Source organism: Trachinotus anak, unplaced genomic scaffold (assembly GCF_046630095.1).
Source record: "Trachinotus anak isolate AG129_WGS33_773 ecotype Australia unplaced genomic scaffold, CSIRO_AGI_Tana_v1 ptg000003l, whole genome shotgun sequence".
Lineage (NCBI taxonomy): Eukaryota > Metazoa > Chordata > Actinopteri > Carangiformes > Carangidae > Trachinotus > Trachinotus anak.
The window spans coordinates 6,328,480-6,351,500 of NW_027273854.1; the positions used below are offsets into that span (position 1 = coordinate 6,328,480).

The 23,021-nt window shown below is 39.8% G+C and overlaps 3 protein-coding genes across 4 annotated transcripts; all 3 read left to right on the forward strand.

Moving 5' to 3' along the window:
* Positions 1-794: 794 nt before the first annotated feature.
* cmc4 (C-x(9)-C motif containing 4 homolog (S. cerevisiae)) lies at positions 795-1,524 on the forward strand. The gene is made up of 3 exons (XM_071469585.1): positions 795-975; positions 1,063-1,122; positions 1,194-1,524. The coding sequence occupies exons 2-3, from the start codon at positions 1,065-1,067 to the stop codon at positions 1,328-1,330; spliced, it is 195 nt and encodes a 64-aa protein (XP_071325686.1). The 5' UTR covers positions 795-975; positions 1,063-1,064; the 3' UTR covers positions 1,331-1,524.
* Positions 1,525-6,677: 5,153 nt separating this feature from the next.
* Positions 6,678-11,259, forward strand: LOC139613194 (hsp90 co-chaperone Cdc37). Its single transcript, XM_071469615.1, has 8 exons — positions 6,678-7,065; positions 7,356-7,637; positions 8,757-8,862; positions 8,965-9,080; positions 9,294-9,416; positions 10,102-10,284; positions 10,378-10,449; positions 10,640-11,259. The coding sequence occupies exons 1-8, from the start codon at positions 6,958-6,960 to the stop codon at positions 10,778-10,780; spliced, it is 1,131 nt and encodes a 376-aa protein (XP_071325716.1). The 5' UTR covers positions 6,678-6,957; the 3' UTR covers positions 10,781-11,259.
* Positions 11,260-12,330: 1,071 nt separating this feature from the next.
* Positions 12,331-21,444, forward strand: tyk2 (tyrosine kinase 2). Of its 2 annotated transcripts, none has more exons than XM_071469596.1 (24): positions 12,331-12,519; positions 13,051-13,254; positions 13,386-13,509; positions 13,603-13,735; positions 13,856-14,019; positions 14,145-14,523; positions 14,626-14,802; positions 15,128-15,285; positions 15,377-15,494; positions 15,600-15,783; positions 15,934-16,052; positions 16,146-16,322; positions 16,449-16,536; positions 16,797-16,924; positions 17,259-17,394; positions 17,965-18,116; positions 18,253-18,403; positions 18,492-18,583; positions 19,119-19,308; positions 19,618-19,736; positions 20,142-20,314; positions 20,393-20,510; positions 20,637-20,747; positions 20,835-21,444. In XM_071469596.1, exons 2-24 carry the CDS (start codon positions 13,071-13,073, stop codon positions 20,976-20,978), a joined length of 3,519 nt encoding a protein of 1,172 aa, XP_071325697.1. In that variant the 5' UTR covers positions 12,331-12,519; positions 13,051-13,070; the 3' UTR covers positions 20,979-21,444. The 2 variants fall into 2 exon arrangements, with proteins under 2 accessions (XP_071325697.1, XP_071325705.1); XM_071469604.1 differs by having other exon boundaries at positions 16,146-16,313.
* Positions 21,445-23,021: the final 1,577 nt, after the last annotated feature.

The following is a 23,021-nucleotide window of genomic DNA, read 5'->3' on the forward strand; positions in this document are numbered from 1 at the left end:
ATATCCTATATCTAATTTATATTTTTGTTAGATGTATTTTCCTATTAATAAAATGATCTTGTAACATTACAAACGTGTAGCTACACTTAATATAGCAGTGATGACTACATTAAGGTTAATGTATGCTGGAAACTTAATACTGCAACTTTAATGCTGAATGTTGAAGAAAAACACGGCATTACTGTAAATACGAACTGTTTCTTAATTTGCTGATCTTTATGAATAAAACTTAAATTAAAAACGTTGCTATTCACATTGTTATCTATATTTTACCTATTACGGTATAATTATTTTTGAGAGGTTCAGGGAATCCTTTGTTCCCACCGCCATTAGAGTATCGAACAACTCAGACAAAAGAAGTGGATAATAATACAGACTCAATCTTAATTTAACTAAATATATAAATAAGCTACTGGGTACTTGTGAATTTATAAATAAAGTATTTCTTATCTTATCTTATCTTATCTTGGTAGTTGCTCCACCAGTACTTGAAGAAGTGTCTTATAGTTGGGAGTGACCTTTTAAATTTTTTTTTTTATGAACACAGCAATGCTAAAAAAAAAAACAAAGTTACATAGTCAAGCACAGCTGTCTCTCACAATTAGAAATATACACATTAATGCTTTTGGATTAAAAACTACTAACAATTTCTGCAAAAAGCCCTTTTTAATGTCCTATAATATGCATTCATTTTGCTTATAAGGAACTTTGCCAGGTGACTGTGTAAAACCACCACGTGTCGCTGTTGCACTGTGTCAGACAGACGTTTTATTGGCTGTCCACATGTCATGTGATTAAAACGAAGCCTCGCAGGAGGAAGTGACATTGAGGCACCTACAAGCTGGTTTGTCAACAGCCAATAAAACTGTAAGAGAGAAAGAGGAAGTGGCATTAGCGGCTAACATTAGTTTAACGACCTTTCTTCCAGGACCTGTCTACTTCTAACTTATGCCAGGTCACCTGAACCGACAAAAGGTGGGAGTGAGTCGAGTCTGACATGTTTTTTTTTGCCTCCCACCGGCGGACACCTTCTGAAGACTGTCACCCTGTGCTCTCTTTCAGGCATGCCGCAGAAAGATCCCTGTCAAAAGCAAGCATGCGCAATTCAGAAGTGTTTACAAGGTACAACAAAGAGCCGCTTGAATGCCGTGACATGTTGTCAGAGAAAACCTGACGTTGTCCTCCTCCTGCAGCTAACAAATACGCGGAGAGCATGTGTGAGGATGTGATCAGGGAGATGCGGCGGTGCTGTGAGATGCAGGCCGGAAACTCCGTCTGCTGCTCCGGGTTCAAAGGCTCAAAACCTGCGGAGAAGAAAAGTGAACCGTAGCTTTGTCTTTAAAGCCACAGTGCAAACATGGACTGAGTTGTTTGTTGCATCATGTGGAAGAATATGAATGCATAGCAGACATACTTACTAATATTGTAAAGATTATTAATTACACATAGCCCTCTGGTACAGTGGTGAGGGTGATAACATAAGATGCCCAATGAAGTATTTATTAAAGAGAAGTTTGACTGAAATACCTTCTGCAGCTTTTCCTGTTTTTGTGTCACACCCTCTTATCAAGTATGAGGCACACTTGTTTTTGCATGTTGGCACTGAGCAACACAGTTATATGGCAGATGTACCTTGAGGCCCTACACACCCATGGAAAACCCACACAGGTGATTTAAAGGATCTTTGGCTGGTTATACTCTATATATGAAGCGATTTATAGCTTTCTGATGACTGTCAGGGCATGCATGGATGTACTTGACTGTCCTGTTAGGTTCGTTTCACTTGTTAAATCAAGACAAATGACAGTTGTATTTCTTTTTAGTGCACTGAGTCTAGTGATGACTGTAGCTCCAATCATCTAGAATAACTGAAAACACGGGTGGAGTTTTAATACCAAAAGCAAATACAAGTGTTGATTTGGATTTACATAATCACTTGATTTTAAATAAAAGAAAAATAGTGTGTTGTCAGAAAAGATTTTTGATATCTCGGTTGATCTGATCTCACTGTTGTTGTCTGGCATCACTCAGCATGTCTAATGCAGTTTGTCAGACAATGATTTTTATATGCAAAGGGAAAATCACTGGTAAGCTATGCTAAACTTGTTAATTAATTTAAAAATACATTGAATTTGTCATTAGATAACAAACCTGTATCAACTTTTCTTTGCAGAGTGCAAACACAACATAAATATAACTACATAAAACAGTTGTTTTATGGACATGAAATGCACCATGGATCATCAAGTTCTGGAAAACTAGTTTCTCTATAAGTTTAATTGCCTTTGGGTATGTCTATGTCATTGTCTACTGAGTTTGTCTTCATTGAAAAACTGGTTGTTGGGATTACAGGGAGTGTATCAGACATGTGACTTACTTTGCTAACACCATACTTCATTGTTTGCATGGATGGTTTCCAGATCATACAGGCTGACAGGGCAAAGGAGAGTGTTAATGATAGATGGTGCAACCCAGTATCTGCAGTAAGGACATTGAGTTGCTAGCCATTAGCATGAGGCCTTACTACCTAACATGGGAATTTTTTTAGCCTGCTATAACAATAGCAGTAAAGATTCCTCGCTCTGGCCACGCCAACACAGCTAGTGACATCATCCACTCCTCCATAAAAACTACAAACACGGCACCCACAGGTTCTCCTCCTCATCTCTAGAGTCCCCCTCTACTCAATATGTTACATGTCAAGCCAGATATAATTCTCCACTGGACTTGTTGTGCGCTAATGTCAAGGGGACATACAACTCATCACCCCTCCCTCCACTGGGCAGATCTGACCACAGCCTGGTGACAGCTCTTACCTGTGGACAAACCTAGAGTACACAGGCAACTCAACTTCCCTCATTTCCCTGTCCCAATGGAGGATGAACATGAAGGGACTAAACACAAGGCATTTTCCCTGTTGTTCCCTACAGTTTCCAAGTTTCCAATATTAATAAATAACGCATATCATAGTATTGTCACTGTAGAGCAGGTGAAGTCCCTGAAAATGACATTTCAAACAGCTTTTCACTTTTCGAATTAATATTGTCATAGAACAGCAACATGAGTATGTGAAAATGAAAATGAATGCATTTTCTCTTGAGATTTTTCTTAAATAACTCATACTGTGGGAAGCAGCGTCACATGACTGCTGGGCTGAAGCAGGACCACAGGTGTGCTAACTGGGCAGCTCACACAGGTGCCTTGGATTTCTATGTTCTGTGTCCTGAGCTCATTCAGTGTTTGGTCTTCAGCTGTGCTGCCTCCCTCCATCCCCTTTGTTCCTGAGTGCACTGAGTAAGTAGTTTATTTTAGTATATTTCCTCAAGTCAAGTTTATTTTGCTGTGAAGCAGAACATCTAATCTCCTTGGTTTGCTGTGACATAAATATATAGCCTAATAAAGTGAGAATGTATCAATGTACTCATTTTGACTTAGAATTGTTTGTTGCTTTATTAAAGAGAATATGATAGAATTTGACCTGTATGTACATTTTCTTTCATTTGCAGAAATATAACCACTCAAAAGGAACTCCTGACTGAAAAGATTGAATACCTTCAAATGGACTGCTCCACTTGCTTCACTCATATCCATTAAGTCAGATCCACTGCAATCCTAGAACACACACACATGTAGAAAATTACTGTGCTATCATTGAATTACATTTTCACTATAGGCTTTTTTAAAATGGCTTTAATGTTTATAATTATAGTCTATTTTACTGCAGTTGGTGTTTGGTGGATCGAAGACTATGTTATAATCATGGATTGTGCTTTTAAAGGGGAACACAACCTTTTTTAAGAATTCATTTATTTCTTGTGCCTAAAACACTTCAGTCGGGTCAATATTTGTGAACATGCACCACTCTCCCCTAAAGTAAGAGACCAAAGGAGAATCTTAATGTGTGACATCACCACAGTTTGTTCTATAACAATAAGATGTATAGACTTTAGACTTTGCACACACAGGGACTGGGCGGAAAGCCAAATGTTCTTTGTACAGTCTGTGGTCAGTAACTGAAATATGCCAACTCCTCCGCTTCATCAAACTATTCCTGGACCTCAGCAAAGCAAGATCCTCTTTGATTAGGTGGACCACTCGCATGGTAAAAGAAATGAATTGAATAAAACTTAAACATTGATCCTTATTGTTGTGTTTAGGCGGAGTTTCCAGTGTTGGTGACATTTTCTATGTACTCATTTTTGGTGTCAGGCACATTTTGCCACCTGTTTGAAACTGAAATGACAAACATCTCACATAAGTTCATAATACCAAAAAAGGTATTTCATTTTTTCAGTATCATGAAATCCTAGATTTTCCAAATCAAAAATCTAAATATGCTGCCAGGTATCAAAAAAACCCAAAACAAATTAGGATAGGAAATTAAAAAGGGAGTATTTTTGCGGGGCTGATTTGTATGGCTATACTATACCGGGGATCTTCGAAATAATACAATCTAATCCAACATTGAGACTTGTTTGACCTGCTTGACCCTTCCATTTTTGTTTTGGCTCCACCAACATTGTCAGTGAGCAAATTACCAGTTTGTTCGAAGATTATTAAACATTTATACCCTTACATTATTGTAAAGCAGCACAATCTAAAATTTCAGTGCCTCACAGTTTGAATCTTGTCTAAAGATGAGTTGGTTTAAAAACTTATACTTTATACTGGAGTGGATGCTAACTCTCTATTCACAAACTGTAAATGGCTGTAAATAATGTAAACTGGTCATCTGGGTTTAAAATGTAATTCATATCTGATTCATCGGAAACACATTATCTCAAGATCTAAACATTATAGACATTTGAAGTGTTTATAAAGACAGATAAGTGTCTCATCGGTCTTCACAGGACAGCCAACAATAACAATGAAGCATTTCCAAGCATGAGCTTACTCATGTTTGAAGGTTGTTTTTTTTTTGTTTGTTTGTTTGTTTTTTTTCTGCCTCCCCCAGCATCCTGGGCGCAGGGCCCGCTGGGGCAAGCTTGCTGCCTCCCTCAGCAGCTAGATCGCAGGCTTGGCGCAGGGCCCATTAGTTAATGCTATTGCTAACTAGCCCATTTTAGATTTTGGGGGTCAAAGGTTAAGGTGACAGTGACCTCACAAAATGCAGTTTTGGTCATAAGAATGCAATATCTCTGTGATGCCTCAAGAGAATTTCTTAAAATTTGGTTAAAAAAAATGTTCACCTGGTCTCAAGGACAAACTGATTAGGTTTTGGTGGGTAAACATCAAAGGTCAATATAAAATTTTGCACGCTTGAGGCATCACTAGTAACAATATAATATAACATAAACTATCACTGACAAACCATTCTTCTGCAGAATGATTACTATTAGTTTTTACATTTTTGCTTAAGTAGAATTTTAAAAGAAATGACTTTTGCTTGCATTGGAATGTTTTTGGTAAAGGGTGGGAGTAAAATTTACCACTGGTGAAATGTACCAGTCAAAACTTGTTTTTAGCCTTGTGAATGTGATATCTTGGTAACTCCTCAAAGGGACTTCTTCAAATTTGGCACAAATGTCCACTTGGACTCAAGGATGAATTGATTAGATTTTGGTGGTTAAAGGTCAAGGTCACAGTGACCTCACAAAACATGATTTCTGGCCTTGTGAAGGCAATATCTTGAGGACTCCTCAAGGGAGTCCCTTCAAACTTGGCACAAATGTCCACTCTGACTCAAGGATGAAATTATTAGATTTTGGTTGTCAAAGGTCAAGGTCACAGTGACCTCACAAATCTTGATTTTGGCCTTTTGATCATTTGAGAACTCCTTAAGGGGAATCCTTTCAAACTGCGACTTAGGGACGAACTGATTGGAGGGTGCGGAGTAAGTCACCTCCTGGGGCGTCCAGGTCCAATGGAACACGTGGCGTACCATTACAGATTTGTATAAGCTGCTCCACCACTAGCTGCATACTATTAACCAATCATTAGACAATCAATCATCAGTGCATAAGTTCAATATGACAACTCTGACCAATGGATTTGTTTTTATTGGCTGTCTTGCATGATGTAGGCCTAGGCTTTAGTGTTGAATCATCAAGCACTTAGGTTTATACATTAGGAATTTCAAACTGATTATGTGATCTGTGAATATTCTGTTTCCTCACTTTGATATAAAAAGTGGTGGAGCGTCATTGCAGTGCACTCTTGCAGCACCACACCTATGGATGTGACAGGAAAAAGAGATGGCAGGTAATGTACAACAACACTCTGCTATGTCAGTTTTTACTCATTATGTGGCCTACGTGTTACTAAACTTATGTTTTGTTCCTTTCTATTTCAAAGTAGTGCCACATTGTTCCTGCTGGAAGTGGCCAAAGTTTGGTTTAGAGTCTGCCCATTTCTTCTTGTTAATGGGGAATTTTTGGAAAGTTCCCGTCAGTAAAATCAGCTGCACAAAAATATGACTTCACCTTCAAAATATGTGAAAACTATCTCTGTCCTGAAATTGGATTGATTGTCCAGTTTTTCCTCTATACTATAAAATCCTCAATATCCACACAAAATAATCGGGCATAAATACAATGATAAAATAAATTATTATTATTTTTTAAATCTTCATATTTACAGAAATTACAATAACTCTATATATATATTCGAAATCTGTCCAATGTCTTTTGGACGTATGCGCCCATTATATACGGAGTGACGTATGTCTGTGCGTCGGTGTGACGCGCTGACGTCAAACGGAAATATTCAGCAGCAATTCTTTCTAGAAGTCTGTAGCAACGTCTCGCTAGCCTACGCTAACTAGCCTTATCTGAGTTAGTGCTGGTTATACACAACCAGCCGCTGCACTGAACAGAACCACACATTTCTGAAAAGAGCAGGCTTCTTTTGATATATGCTTTTTGGATTCAAAATTCTGGTGAGCTTCGTTTAGCCCACGAACTTAGCCGAGTCATATTCCCGAGCTAACGCTGTTTACGTTAGGTTCTTGCTGGCATTATGTCCAGGATAGACTACAGCGTGTGGGACCACATTGAGGTGTCAGACGATGAAGATGACACCCATCCAAACATCGACACACCCAGCCTCTTCAGATGGAGACACCAGGTACAGCTTCAAGACACACATGATGTTTAAGCAGTTTCTTTTTAGTATGATTGGTGAACATACATGTTAGCCGCTAGTTGTTAGCTGGTCTCATATGCTCACTTAGTGCTGCTTGACTTATAATTGCAAAACTGTTATATTGCAGGAGGTAATAGCTTAAAAATGACAAATGCTTTTTGTGATTAGCCCTAGATCCGAGAAAGCAAACTGGAAGAAGTCCACCACTGTGAAAAGTCCATAAAAGCTGTGTCCCTGAGGTTGTGATTAATCTTATATTATTTGTATTTAAGGCACGTGTGGAGCGAATGGAAGAGTTTGAGAAAAAAGGTGAAGAACTAAAAAAGGCACTCACTGACTGCCGGCGTAAGCTATCAGAGGCACAAAAGAAAGTACAAGAGCTGAAAATTTCAGAAACAGATGATGCCAAAGCAGAGCTGAGCAAAGCCCAGGCTGAGGAGAAGAAACTGAAAAAAGAGGAACGGGAGTGGGAGAAGAAGGTGGATGACCACAACCATGAAGAGAAGAAGATGCCATGGAACGTAGACACGCTCAGCAAGGATGGATTCAGCAAGGTGAGCCGGATGAAAGGTGCTAGTTTTCTGGTGTGTTCTTAGTTCAGGAGAGAGAAGTCGGATTCTGTGAGTCTGATGTCACCTTGCTTGTCAATACACATACAAATGAAAACATAAACTTTTTGAATGGGTACCACTCTATACTGTATACTATACTATTCCCCATACAGCCCCAATTTCAATAAAATAACAATGTGATGTAGAAGATTGTTAGAAACAATAGTCAGTATTTGTTTGGAGACACTAACTATTGGTTTGGACCTTGTCGTGGAATTTTTGGTTTTGAACTAAAATATGAAGCCAACCTTGTGTTTTAAATTAGAAGTTTGGGCATACGTTTTCCTCGGTGGGAACCATGATGATTCATGAAAGTGAAGGTACATGTTCTCAGTAGCAGGAATTTATTTATTTGGTGCAGTTCTAGCCCTCTCAGATGATTCAGTTTTTTTTATGACGACATCATTAAAAAATATTAAAATATTTTGGTAAATTAATATTTAATGGTCCATGATACAAAAAACTATATATCTATCTATATATATATATATATATATATATATATATATATATATATATATATATATATATATATATATATATATATATGCGCATTATGTTTATTTCTTTTACCTTGGTTCAAGGGTGTCATCATTTATCATCAAATCTTTTACCTTTGAACAAAACTATATGGACACCTATATTTCTTCTGTTACTGCCTCTGATCAGAAGGCAATAGGGACCTGTACCTGTAATTGCTATCAAACTGATTATGCAGTGAGGTTGGTGTCTTCTTATGGTACCGCTGTATGTTCTTTGTCTTCCATGTAGAATTTCTGTACTATTAAAAGTAAATGACTGAGAAATTGGTGTGTGATTGGAAGAATTAACAGTGGATCACATACTTACACACACAAGAACCAATTTAGTCTCATTTAACTAAGTTGGTCTCTGACAGTCATATTATTTCCGTCAGATTTTACATATAAATCGGTTCAAGGCCGTGGCCTCATAATGTACACACCTCTGACTCTTCTCCTCTTTTTCTCTCGCGACATTCTCTCTAAAGGTATCCGAAACAGTCTGTAATGATTCTTCTCTGTCACTGTCTGTCATCCATAGAGCATTGTTAATGTTAAACCTGACTCGAATGAAGAGACTGAAGAAGAGAAAGAGCAAAAGCATAAAACCTTTGTGGAGAAATATGAGAAGCAGATCAAACATTTCGGTAAGAATTATTGACTTTGATTAATCATTGTAAGTCACTGACTGTTGCGGGATGTTGGTATTTGAAAGTAATGATGGTCTGTCATTGCTGTCTTTACCACAGGCATGTTGCGACGTTGGGATGACAGCCAGAAGTACCTCTCTGACAACCCTCATCTAGTATGTGAAGAGACAGCCAACTACCTGGTCATCATGTGCATTGACCTTGAAGTTGAGGAGGTAAACATTTAAGAGAAGTTTTCTTTTTTTTTTCACTGTTGGCTTTTAAGAGCACCCACATCCCATACATTGTATATATTTTAAGATAAAGGGAAGTCAGTTTTATGGACTTAGGGGTTATCTTTATCTGGTACTGCCTGTGTTTGTTTTTTTACAGCCATTGTGTTGGTTAAGATGTGAACACTATTCTAAAAATGTTTTCCTCTTCTGTAGAAACATGCATTGATGGAGCAAGTGGCCCATCAGACCATCGTCATGCAGTTCATTCTAGAGTTGGCTAAAAGCCTCAAGGTGGATCCCCGCGGGTGCTTTCGTCAATTTTTCAGCAAGATTAAGGTGATTAAGCGGTTTGGATGCTACACAATATGATGCAATAACTTACAGCCTCCTTATAGACCAAAACATTCCAGGAACAATAGAACCGGAGGCTCTAAACTCTCTAAAGTCCCTGTTCCACATTACTCTTTGCATTTGTTCCACATCTAAAGAACTGTGAAGATGAGGCAGGTTAATCTAACGATGGATTAAAAACAGCAGTGTTTGATATGCAATTTTCAACAGAGGCATCTTGCTCTTTGTATTTTTTGTTGTGTAACTCTGATGTTTTAGTTGGATATAATGGATGAAAGAAATTGAGAGGGTGAGTGAAGCCCTAGAGCATCTGCCTCCATGGTTATTTACTTCTTCTCTTTCACTTGCTTTGTTCTCTGTTAATGCTCTTTCTCTTTCATTTTCTTGTGAGCTCACTTAACCACCTCTCCCTATTCCTCCCCCTCCCTCTCCCTCCTTCCTGTGCCCCAGTAGTTTCTGAATCATCAGAGGGCACTACCAGAGGAGCAGGGACTTTGTCTTTACACCGTAGAACATTTGCATGGGAGTTAAATTTAATTCCTCCTCTGGGGGAAAAGCCAGTTAAATTCCTGAGTTCCCTCAAAAGGTTCTTAGTCCAGTTGGGAAATTCCAGTGTTGGAAACACTCTAATAAATGCAAATACCAATTGTGTGCATGTGTCCTCTCACAGACAGCAGATCAGCAATACCAGGAAGCTTTCAATGATGAGCTGGAGTCATTTAAGGAGCGGGTTCGTGGCAGGGCGAAGATCCGCATAGAAAAGGCCATGAAGGAGTTTGAAGAAGAGGAACGACAAAAGCGCATTGGACCAGGAGGGCTAGATCCTGTTGAGGTGTATGAGTCCCTGCCACTGGTAAGTTCTTTTGTTTTCAAGAAGCCTCAGGGCCCTCTTTTTAATTTATCTCGTAAGCTTAAAGGGCCTCACACACAATGTTCTTAATTGCAGGAGATGCAGAAATGCTTTGATGAGAAGGACATCCAAATGTTACAAGAGGTTATTAGCAAAATGGACCCAACGGTAGGTTGTTTTGTTAATGCCTACAGTTTTTTTCTTCTCTAATAAACAGCAGACTGTGTTTTGAGTAATACAATATGTGGAGCCAATTAAGTCTGTCGGGAATCAAATCTCAGTCATATAAATGTATATTCTGATTTACACTTTCCCTATTTTGGTCAGTGAATAAATGTGATTATTTTACATGATTAAGGAGGCGAAGGCTCACATGAAGAGGTGCATAGACTCGGGGCTCTGGGTCCCCAACTCCAAGACAGACGATGGGGATGAAAAAGAGGAAGATGTTACCTATGAGGAGGTGAAACAGGAGCAGGAAGAAACTAAGAAGGAATGACCAATGTTGATCCTATGAATTGTTGCTTGTGCAAATGTACTTACCCACTGTATTGCAACTTCACCATGTGTATGACTAGTCTGCCAATCAAGGAACAATGAAATAACTTCTCTAAAATATTTAGCTGAGACTTAAGGGATTAGCATTCACTGAACTACACAACTACATTGCATCAGTAAGTCCTGCTTGGAAAATAAACTGCTGGTTGTGTTTAGGTCTTTTATTTGTTTGGACATCACTTAAGTTGTATTCTTACATTTATTTGTATGCACCTGCTTATTTGTGTGGGTTTGTATGTGTACACATGCCTGCATTTTTTTTTTTTGTTTTTTGTTTTTTTTTGTTTTTTTTAATTTGATTTACAAATTTAAGATTTGTTTGACTTTCAGGGCTTAAGTAACCAATGACTTCAGATGGTTATTTGACATTTTCTACAAAATTGCTTAAGTAAAGGTTGAATTATATCCATCTACCCAGGACCAAGTTGTTGTGGTTATGTCTGAAGACTTCAAATTTGCATGACATGCTTTTCAAATCAAGAAGTTAGAGATAAAAAATGTGAGTCATATGAGAATCACACGAAAATAATCAGTAGTGTAAGTGCTGGTAACCACTACTTTTTAATATGGCGTGAATGCATGTGTGCATGGGTTTTAGAATGAGGCATTTGGTATTTTTTGACATTTGACATTTGCTGTGCATAGAGATACAGCAGTATAGAAGGTAAATAGATGGACATGCCATGATGATAAACAATACAAGACAATCAATATAAGCACAGAAAGCAGTCTGCTTCAGTTGCTCATCTTGCCTCCACTCATACTGCAGTTTTATATGGCCTAAACATGAACGCACAATGGATGTGTCCTAAGTGTGTTCTTGTAGGGCTTGTTCCCATCCTGGCCAAATTAGAATCCAAATTAAATGGATAAAAAGATCGATATAAGTAATCCAAATGATTGCTCAGATGGTCCTCTGTTAACTTGTGTCATACATAGAAGTGCTGGATAGGTGTGGTCGTTTTTGATACTCAATGCTTTTATTTTGAAGGTTAGTGCTTAGTTGGAATTTGATGGAAACTCGATTTCAGAGCAAATTCGGCTTAAAAAAAGAAAAATGAACCGAAACAGTTTTTACAAAGGCATTACTAAATTATCTTGAAAATCACAAAACTGGTCAGTGCACAGTGCTGAGCATTTGTGTGAGAATATTGCGTGTAACGAAAGACTGGAAGCACCTGGTGATACCATGTCCACCTTTCACTGCAAACGAACTGAATGATGAAGCACAATTAAAACTCCATGCAGTCTGAAGAAGGGCAGAACAAACAAAATGCATGCAGCCATCATTTTATGTTTTTTACTGTTGTGCAGATAACAAAAGACATTTTAGTGTAAACTTGATGATGTTAACTGAAAATATTGTAGGAAGTAGTTTGATAAAAACAACTTAACAACAAATAAACAACATATAAACTAAAATAGTTGAAAATAGTAAAATTCCCCTCACTTTTGATTTTCGACATTTATTATGAAAGGCGTATGACGCGCAGCGCTCGCCGGCCGGAGGGCGTGGCCTCGCTGGTTTCGGGAAGAAACGGTCTTGTCACACAATTCATGAGAATCACGGAGAGTAGGCGACCAGGGGAAACACGCTGGCGAGATTATGAAGCCTGACCGTCGGCTCATCTTACCGAGACTGGTTTTTATGTAACACCCTCAGAAGCTCGTCGTTAGATGGTAAGATTTCTCACACCTTGATGAGTTCACGGACATGCCCATAATAATGTTTATTTATGCGTTTCCTTGTCAGTGTCATCGGATGCGCTGTAAAATCATTTTTTGAGCCACTCGGTGACGCAATCCTTTCCTCTTATTTACTTCAAGTATTTTGTGTATAAAAATGACAGAGTTGTTGCTGGTGGAGTAGTATGTAATGTAAACAATAAGTTAGACAAGGTGTAATCCCCGGAAGGCCTTTTGACAAACTGATCCGACTACCTGACGTCATATTTTTTAAAGTTAATTCCACATTTTTTTTTTTATTCATTTGTTAATCTACCATTTCTGTGTTTTTAAAATAATCATCGTCTAAGTGCGAAATACCGAATATGTTATTTGGGACAGTCGCTTTAAAATTGCGCTTGTGTTTACGTAAGCTTTAATGCGTACGTGATTCAAGGCAGAACAACAGCTGATTAACATGAAAGTAATACACTGTGATTTACATCGACGTGTGTGTGTGTGTGTGTGTGTGTGTGTGAATGTCAGTGAGTTGCCTTTTCACCGTCATGTCTAGAAACTGGTGGTCCAAGCGGTCAAGGACGGGGGCGTTTCCAAGCCAGAGTGAGCCTCCCAAGGGTCAAGGCATCCATGTTCTCCTCTTCTGGACTAAGGATGGGGAGAAATATTTGTCCCACACAAGTGGAGAGATCACAGCGGAGGATCTGTGCGTCTCAGCAGCTGAGGCCGTGGGTGAGGGGGACAGCCTTGACCAAATACACCCACACTGTCAAAAATGAAAGCAGTTTGCATGTTTACCTTTCATGTAGTATTTTTGGCCAGAGGGAGGCACACAGTGTTTATCCTCATTGTTTATTCCACAGGGATAACACCTCTGTGCCATGTGCTGTTTGCTCTGTACAATCCACTGTCACGCTGTTGGTACAGTCCAAACCACATTTTCAGTCCAGAGGAGAACACCAGCCTTGTACTACACTACTGTATGAGGTTAGTGTGTGTTTGTATAACACTGTGCTAGGAGGGCAGGTGGAAAACAGTGAGCATATTCACAAAGCCTCTCCTTTTTTTCTTTGTACCTAGGTTTTACTTTAGAAATTGGCACGGACTAAATGAAAAGGAGCCAACTGTATCTCGTTACCGTCTCAGATCTGGGACGAACCAGGGAAGTTCCCCTCTGCTTGAAATCACATCCTTGGAGTATTTATTCTCTCAGGTCTGTACTGAATGTAATTTTTTTTGATCTACAACTTGTTTATTGAATTCACATAACTGCATTTGTGGTGCACAAATTAATAACAATACCCAACCTCTTTGCCTCTTGTGTCTCCGAAAGGCTAAATATGAATTTGTGAATGAAGTAGTGCAGATGGAAGACATTGAGTCGGAGGAGGAGCTAAATCGCTTCAAAAATGAGAGCTTGGGGATGGCTGTGCTTCACCTCTCACACCAGGCATTACAAACAGGCTGTACCTTACAAGAGGTTGCCGAAAAAGTCAGGTAATTACTTGTGGCTGTTTTGTACAGTTATTGTTATACTGTTATATCTGGATCGCTAACGCATCTTCTAATCTTATTGAATCCCTGGATCTAGGTGACATTAACATATCTCTTATTTAATTCAGCTTCCTACGCTGCATTCCAAGGTCTTTCTCCAAGCACATTTCCAAAAACAACATGCTGACTAAATTCAGGATCCAGCGGGTGTTTGCAGACTTTGTGCGGACCTTCCAGCAGCACACCGTGGATAAGGGGCGGCTGGGCGCCCACGAGATCATGTATAAGTACATCTCTACTCTGGAGCACTTGGCACCACGTTTTGGCACAGAGACCTTCCATGTGACCCACCTGGAGGTGAGGGAGGACGGGGACGGAGGTAGCTCTTACTCCAACACCACACATGCGCAGGGGGTCTCAAAGGACAACTTCACAGCGCCCGCCACACATGAAATACTAGTGTCTGGCACCAAGGGGATTCAGTGGAGGAAGGTGTCCGGTCAGAAGGTTTGTCAAAACGCTATTTTTTTTTTTTTTTTCAAGCTCCTGATTCTGTGACATGTTGTGTATTCTGCTTCTTTTTTTTATTCACTCAGTCTCTTTACTTAGGCACAGGCAAACAGTTACCTCAGGAATGACTACCTGAGCAAAACAAAACAGCAGTCCAGCCATCCAACTGCGAACACTCCCAACAAATTGACCGCCTTCTGTGATTTCCCTGAAATAACTCACATAGCCATCACTGGAGCTAATGTGTGCATTAGCACTCAGGACAATCGCTGCATGGTGAGTGCACTTGTTTACCCTTTTGTGTAAAAAGCTTTGATACATTAATTTAATTGGTAAATGTGCTTGTGATGGACTGGTCCAATTGATATACTGTGTATTTGTCATTCTACTGGTGAGCTCGTTCAGTGTGTATATACTGTACAGCAAGCATGGATGCCTAGGTTCTCTTATATTCTCCACACGTATATATTCTATATGTGTGTGACTAAAAGTGCTTTAGGTTTCGGTACACTTCAGGCATGATATTGTGTTTTGAATTTGTATGTGTCTGTAGGTGGGAGCTCTGATTGTAAGCTAGTGGTGTTTCTGTATGTGTATGTAGGAGGTTCAGATGAACTCCAGCCAGGAGGCCCGTTCCTTCATCTCCCTCCTGGATGGATACTATCGGCTGACTGCAGACGCCCACCACTATTTTTGTCATGAAGTGGCTCCCCCAAGGGTAGTGCTGAGTGAAGCAAATGGACTGCATGGGCCTATGCAGTGAGTTCTTCCTCTTACACATGCACATACAGACACAAACAGGCTATAAAGAGACACAGGGCGTTATATCACAACTCTGCTGTGTTTCCAGTGATGATTTTGTGCTGCTGAAGCTGAAAAAGGAGGCAGCAGAGGATGGAGCTTTCCTCGTACGTTGGAGTGTTCTTGACTATCACCGCATCATCCTAGCTGTCCTAAACACAAATAAGGTAAGTCAACGCCCACTCTGTTCTCTGGGAATTATTGCAGTGCAGTCATGGTGAAATTTTTCAGCTGTTCTGTACACCTGTGTGTGTGAACCTACTGGCTCTTAGAACGAATCGACGCAAAGCCACAAGCAGTTTCGGATTCAGTACAAGGGTTCAGTGTTCTGTCTGGAGGGCTTGGACCAGGAATTCTCCAGCGTGAAGGAGCTCACAGACAGCCTCAAGACCTTTGTGCTCAAGTCTGGATCAGACAACTTCTCTATCAAAAAATGCTGTTTTCCAAGACAAGCAGGTTGGTATTCATTGGGCATCTCAATTCTGCTGCTTTATGCCAAAATCCTCCAGTGTATTTTGAAGCTATCCTGTGACTCAGTGGCTGTGTTGTAGGATATTTACATATGGTTAACAGTGCTTTGCCTCTGTGTGTGTTTGTGTGATGTAGAGCTATCTAACCTTCTGGTGATGAGGCAAGGTGTTGAACGCTCTGTTCACAATGACTTCTTCTCCCGGAACATGAGCCAGCTACGCTTCCACCAGGTCAAGGAAAAAGAGATTGTACAGGTGATGAGACCCACTTGCATCCTAGATTTGAGAGTCTGTTTCACCTGACAAGCTCAGTTTCTGACCGGCTGGGTGTTGTGTGTGTGTATACAGGAACAGCATCTTGGCCGTGGGACCAGAACTAACATCTATTCAGGACGTTATCTGGTGCAGGGAAGAGGAAACAGCGAGGATGACGATGAATTCAACAACAACTCGGACCGCAAAGGGATCCGAGTGGTTCTCAAGATTCTAGACCAAAGCCATGAAGATATTGCATTAGTTAGTCTTGTGAGCTTTGCACCAATGCTGATAGAAAAAAATAACAGTGATAGTCAAGTCCAACTCATGTAATCTAGTATCCTCACGTATTTGATGTGCTTGCTCTTTCAATATTCCTTCCTCTATCTTTCTTAGGCTTTTTTTGAAACCGCAAGTCTAATGAGCCAGGTATCCCACAGTCACCTGGTGTTTGTGCATGGTGTGTGTGTCAAAGGATCTGAAAGTAAGTGCAAAAACTCTGCCCACCTAAACAAACTCACTTCTACTTTTTTGGCATGTGACTCCCTTGTTTCCTACTTCCCCAAACTCGCATACCATGATCACTGTTTATAGTCAAATATCTAGTTCCAGTACCAAGTGAACCATGAACCTAATGCAAAACAACTTTTAGCCTGTTCTGTTTCAAAGAGGCAGCAATTGTTTACATTTTGCTCGTGGCTATAGCAGAGATGTGACCTCTCAAACGTGTTTCTACCTTTGCAGACATCATGGTGGAAGAATTTGTGGAGTTTGGGCCTCTGGATGTTTTCCTTCGCAAAGAAAAGGCATCTGTGACTCCTCAGTGGAAATTTATTGTAGCAATACAACTTGCCAGTGCTCTCAGCTATCTTGTGAGTTCAAATGCCACTTTTCTTTGTATCCCACACATTCTAATTCAGTACAGCTCTTTTGAATGACCACACAGCTTAATGGTTTTTGGAACTGAAGTTAAACTTGGTTTGTGCAATTTACCTTTTATTTTTGAATCGAGCAAGTGGGTCAGATATTTACATTGTGAGTTCTGTACTCAGGAAATGAAGTAATCTTACTATCAGACCAAGCTTTAAGATAAGAGCTGCAAGTTGGGTCCCTTTTTTCCCCCAGTGACGCATAGCTGTAAAATGTTATGTTAATGACACTCTACATCCAAAATAGTGAATCCCAGTACCATTTTCATTATTGTAGGAGACCAAACGGCTGGTCCATGGAAATGTCTGTGCTAAGAACATTCTGGTGGCAAGGCGAGGTCTGGAGCATGGAACTACTCCTTTCATCAAGCTGAGTGACCCAGGAATTGCCCTGGGCGTCCTGTCACGGGAAGGTCAGTACCAGCACCTCACTTGACACAAATGATCTTCACTTCACAGGAGAGTCTCCTGACTCATTCGGCTTCAGGTTTTCATGTATTTCATTCACTGTTCTGTCTTATTTTAATCAGATTCAGGAAACAGGAACCCTCAACCAGACCATTTCCTGTGACCCATTTCCTGTTGTCTTGCAGCTTTACCCAACTATGTGTCATTTAAGGCTGTCTTAGATAAAATAAAACTCACTCAAACAAGCTCAAAAGTGTCATTTCCACCACCTTTGGTTAGTGTTATGTGGAGCGTATAAAGAAGGATCCCTTAAAGCAAAATGGAGCAATATCTTTAAGTTCCTTTTTTTAAAACCAACTTTGTAGATTCTTTGGGTATTTTTCTGGAATAAAATGACTTGTGCTTTTATTGAATGAAGATCATTTTGATATAAAATTAGAGCAACAAAAAGTTTTTTTCATAGCTTTTGTAAGCATCTGTTCAGATTTATCGAACTAAACTCTGCTGTCATGTGAAGATCGCCTTTACATAATACATACAACTTCTGTTTCTATTATTGCTCTTCTGCACTGCAGAGCGTCTTGAGCGTATCCCGTGGATCGCCCCTGAGTGTGTTGACAGCGGTGCACCCATTGGCAGTGCTGCTGACCAGTGGAGCTTTGGTGTCACACTGCTCGAAATCTGCAACAACGGCGATGTTCCTATGAGTGGCAGTGCATTGTCTAAGGTAGGCCCATACTGCAGCTTTCACCTCTTTTCTTCTCTTCCAGTAGCTACAAGCTTCACCTGCCCATTTTATCCCTTTGACCTCTAATTGTAACACCACAACCTTTACCCCCCCCCCCCCTCCCCCCCCCAAACAGAAAGAGCGCTTTTATCAGCAAAAGAGCCGCTTACCTGAACCATCCTCCATGGAGCTGGCCAGGTTCATCAGCATGTGTTTGACCTATGAGCCTGTGGAGAGGCCTTCGTTCCGCACTGTGCTCAGAGAGCTCATAGAAATCATGAAAAAAGGTAGGTTTTTCATACCTTCACGCTACTTCTGGTTTGTTTTTCAACCTGTCTGTGCATGTGATTAATGCGTTTTTTTCCCTGCAAACAGATCCTGACATATCTCCCAGTGAAACTCTCCCTGACACAGACTCTAGCGTGTTTCATAAACGCTATCTGAAAGAAATTCGGGAGTTAGGAGAGGTGAGTTCTAGTACCACATCACCAGTAGTTTCCTTTTTTTATGCCTCCGTTCCTGCGACAGTGAGGGCCAGAGGCATTATGTTTTCTGGTTGTCCATCTGTCCACCAGTCCCATTGTTATGAATGCGATAGCTCAGTAACGCAATAAACAAACATTCATTTGGACTCAAGGATAAATGATTTTGGTGGTTAAAGGGCAAACTCATGGCCTAAATTACGCTTTCTGAAGTCACCGTGCCCTTGTGAACGCAATATATCGGGAACTCATCAAGGGAAAACCTTTACATTTGGCACAAATGACCATTTGGACCCATGGAAGAACTGATTAGCTTTCATGGTCAAAGGTCAAGGTCACTGTGACCGCACGCAGTAATTATGACAAAATTTCACACTAATGGTTAATCTTTATATTAATCTAGATAAACAGGGATGTAACCTGAAACTAGTCTGAGTGGCAGAGGCATACGACTGTGATGCGCGATAATTCTAGTTTCTGTATGTTAGAGAGTAATCCACATTTATTGTTCTGTCTCCAGGGTCACTTTGGAAAGGTGACTCTCTACCTGCATGACCCATCCAACGATGGAACTGGAGAATGTGTGGCAGTTAAGGCTTTGAAACAAGAGAATGGTTATGTGCCTGATGGCTGGATGAAGGAGATTGAGATCCTGAAGTCCCTTGATCACAGCAACATTGTCAAGTACAAGGGCTGTTGTACAGAACTGGGTGAGTCCTCAGCCTGTTTTCGGTCTGCTTCAGATATCTTAATGAAATACATGTCAACGCGCCATGTCTGCATTATGCAAAAGGAGTGTTTGTACAGAAGCACTCTCCTAACTTACCCTGGTCAGTGGATGACCCAGGGAATTGATTTTTGGTCCCTTTGTTCCTTTGTAAGTATTTAAAATCTTGTCGAAGTGCATTACTGTTTCCATTATGTCAATATTTTGAGCTTTCAACACACAGCATGCTGAGCACCACATTGAAAAATAATGGAAAGGAGGATAAAAGCACTGTTGCACTATTCTCTGACAGGAGGACAAGTGGTGCAGCTAATAATGGAGTTCCTTCCTCTGGGGAGTCTGCGAGAGTACCTTCCCAAACGTAAACTGGGTGTTCCCCAGTGCCTTATGTTTGCTCAACAGATCTGTCAAGTAAGTTTAGGTGGTTTTGTAGTTTGCATAACCATCTGCATTTCCTCTGAATCTTATAATATTATTGGTGCTGTGTGCAAACTGCACAGATGTCAGGTTGTGTTCTCCTTCCTTCAGAGGGAGGAAATTTTATTTTTCTGTTCATTTTTCTACAACAAGAATTTTTCATACAATGCCTTCAATACAATTGCCCGAAGTAGATAATCCATCATATAATGTTTTAATTTCATTTCATAGCACTCTAGGTTTCTCTATATTTTTTCTGTTTAAGTTGAGTAGTTTAATGAAAGCATGATATTATGTTTTCTCTTAGTATACAGAGAGATGTCCACCACTCAGCATGCTGTTTTGTCATGTTTGTGAAATGTGCATCTTTTTTAGCCTGTCTTTTCTCTCTGTTTTAAGGGGATGGATTACTTGCACTCACAACGATACATCCATCGAGACCTAGCTGCCCGTAACGTCTTAGTGGAAAATGACAGCTTGGTGAAGATTGGAGACTTTGGCCTGACGAAATACATCCCTGAAGGCGAAATCTACTATCGTGTCCGCGAGGATGGGGACAGTCCAGTGTTCTGGTGAGTTCATGCAGCATGTGTTTTTCAGTGATTTATTCTATGACTTTGGCCACTAACCTATATTTCTAAACTGTGCAGGTATGCCATTGAGTGCTTGAAGGAGAGTAAATTTTCCTTTTCATCTGACATTTGGTCCTTTGGCGTCACATTGTACGAGATCCTTACCCGCTGCGACCAACGACAAAGCCCTCCATTAGTACGACATCTCTTGCCTCTCAAAACAAGCTTAAACGTGCATATATTTTCATGTGACTAATCAAGTCATTTCAGAATCCCTGTATTAAATGCACATTGCACACTTCTGTGTTTTTTTTTTTTGTAGAAGTTCTCTGAGATGATGGATGAACCCAGAGGACAGATGACTGTGATGGTGCTGATAAAACTGTTGGAAAAACAGCTGCGATTGCCTTGTCCCAAAGACTGTCCTCATGAGGTAACATTGCATGCCAATCAAACTAAATTGACAATTTGTTGGCATGATGAGTAGCCTGATATTTTCATAATTACTTTTTACCCACAGGTGAAAATGTTGATGGAACAGTGTTGGGCTTCAGAGCCTGGACAACGGCCATCATTCACATCCCTCATTGAAAGGTTGGAGGCGATTCGCCGATCATATGACTGGCAGTCAGGTATAAACTTTTCCCTGGCTCAGATTTGCTGATCAGATCTACTTGTCTGCAAGACTTTACCACTATGGCAACCATATATTACATAGTAGCCAGTAATGTATCTCGTGCTGTGCGATGCCTGCTGCCTCCATTTACTTATATGTATTTATATGTTTCTTTTTGAAAAAAAGCACACTGCATCCCCTCATATGTGGTCTTACCATAATAATAAACTCAGTTGGTATGTCTTTATTTCCTGGCTGATGAGTTGAACTTCATGTTGTAAGATGATGCTTGGGCAGTCAGCCACCCAGTGCCAGCTTTTGTCTTTAAAAAGTTATATGTCTGCATATATCACAGTTAGTATTAAGAATTTCTGTAAGGTAGGGGGATTACTAGCTTTCATATGTTTCTGTACATTTTTTCAGTGATTGTTAACTTTGCATTTAATTTTGTATAAACCAAGAGAACAAATTTAAAATCTAATAAACCATTTTTCACGTGTCCTTTTCTTTTAAACTGATGCATGTGTCAAAAAGTGTATAAACAAGCATTACATAATGTGCTGTTCTTTTGTACATTACAGGAAGTCCTATATGCAACAAACCACATCTCTGTTGAAAGAACTAATTGATCACAAGATTAGGGATATACTGTAATGAAATAAGTAATTTTTTTTTAAACAAACTGGCTACTAACTCAAGGAATGCTATCTCCTAATACCCTTTGTAGGATTGACCATTTAGGTCCCTGTTGACATGGCATTACTGTAAATAGGAAAGGAAGCATGAAGAATATGAAAACATGCTGTAACACTTTGTTGGAAATAATGCAATTACAGTTCTTGCTGCAGAGTGACATAATAAAACTGCTGCTGTGGTGGGTTTTTGAACAATATATTTTTGAAACAGCACACACCTTGAGAAAAACCCAGTAAAACCTTAAAAATGGACAGAGCCTCAACCACAACACTGCTGTAGACATTTAGTCCACACTACTGGACAGACTGTCTGCAATGTTAAGCAATGCACATTAAAAGCCACAGAAGGGTCTCTGTTTAGTCACAGGCTTTCCAACCACACTGTCAAAATAACAGAGCAGCTGCAAGTTCTCTCCATGTGTTTAGAGGAAAGTACTGCAAAGGCCAGAAGCTAATACAATATGACAAACATACCAGTGGACATGGTCAGTGCCATGCGATGGTGCCGCATTCAGCTGAATCACTGAAGGCATACTACAGTAGTTTTGTGTATTTTGGAAACATAAAACTGATGTTGAAGATGTTTTGCAGATCAGTCTCTGCACTCCCAAACTCAGTCCAGATCTTGGAGTGAATCTTACATTCCACCAAGAGCTGACCTCTGGACATGATATTGGCCGCTCCAGTTCCTGCGTGAACCGTGAAGCCCCCTGGAGAAGCAGAGATTTTCCTTGGCTAAACGCAACAGTGTCTCTTTATCCTTCAATAACAGTGCAGACCACAGTGTCTTATCAGCTGACACAAGCTACCACAGTCCGGCCAGGCATTTCTGTAACTTCACATTTTGCAGTAGTGCCTATCATCTAATTTGCTTTGATTTATCCTGCACATATATATATATATATATATATATATATATATATATATATATATATATATATATATATATATATATATATATATATATATATATATTATAATTAGAATATCATATTTAAAGAATTATACCAATATCTTAAGCTTATAACTGAAAACAAACATAAAACTGCATATAAACATGAATTAAGAAATTAAGCATATGGCTGGATGACTTAATTAATCTGATTTTTTTATAGTTAGAGTTGCCATAGAACATTTAGCCTATCATGCTCTTTAAAGATGTCTCTCATGTTGTTGTAGTCACTCTACATTTTTTGTTGTTAAAGACTGATTTAACACCTCTGTGGTCCAGATGTAAATATCTGATCTGATCTCATAAGGCTGGGTTCAGAGACAAAGGAAAACTAGGCAGCCTGTCTAATTAAAACGACTGGGGACCCGCTTGATACAGCTTTAAGACCCCGAAGGCTCTGGGACCCCACTGAGAGATCCGCAGCATTTATTACAGGGAACACCC

Bases quoted from the DNA above. Each gene is read 5' to 3' on its own strand.
- LOC139613194 (XM_071469615.1), top strand. From the start codon at position 6,958: ATGTCCAGGATAGACTACAGCGTGTGGGACCACATTGAGGTGTCAGAC. The intron at 8,863-8,964 runs GTAAGAATTATT...TCTTTACCACAG, and splicing joins GAAGCAGATCAAACATTTCG to GCATGTTGCGACGTTGGGAT. The intron at 9,081-9,293 runs GTAAACATTTAA...CCTCTTCTGTAG, and splicing joins TTGACCTTGAAGTTGAGGAG to AAACATGCATTGATGGAGCA.
- cmc4 (XM_071469585.1), top strand. From the start codon at position 1,065: ATGCCGCAGAAAGATCCCTGTCAAAAGCAAGCATGCGCAATTCAGAAG. The intron at 1,123-1,193 runs GTACAACAAAGA...CTCCTCCTGCAG, and splicing joins AATTCAGAAGTGTTTACAAG to CTAACAAATACGCGGAGAGC.
- tyk2 (XM_071469596.1), top strand. From the start codon at position 13,071: ATGTCTAGAAACTGGTGGTCCAAGCGGTCAAGGACGGGGGCGTTTCCA. The intron at 14,803-15,127 runs GTGAGTGCACTT...ATGTGTATGTAG, and splicing joins CTCAGGACAATCGCTGCATG to GAGGTTCAGATGAACTCCAG. The intron at 18,584-19,118 runs GTGAGTTCTAGT...TTCTGTCTCCAG, and splicing joins AAATTCGGGAGTTAGGAGAG to GGTCACTTTGGAAAGGTGAC.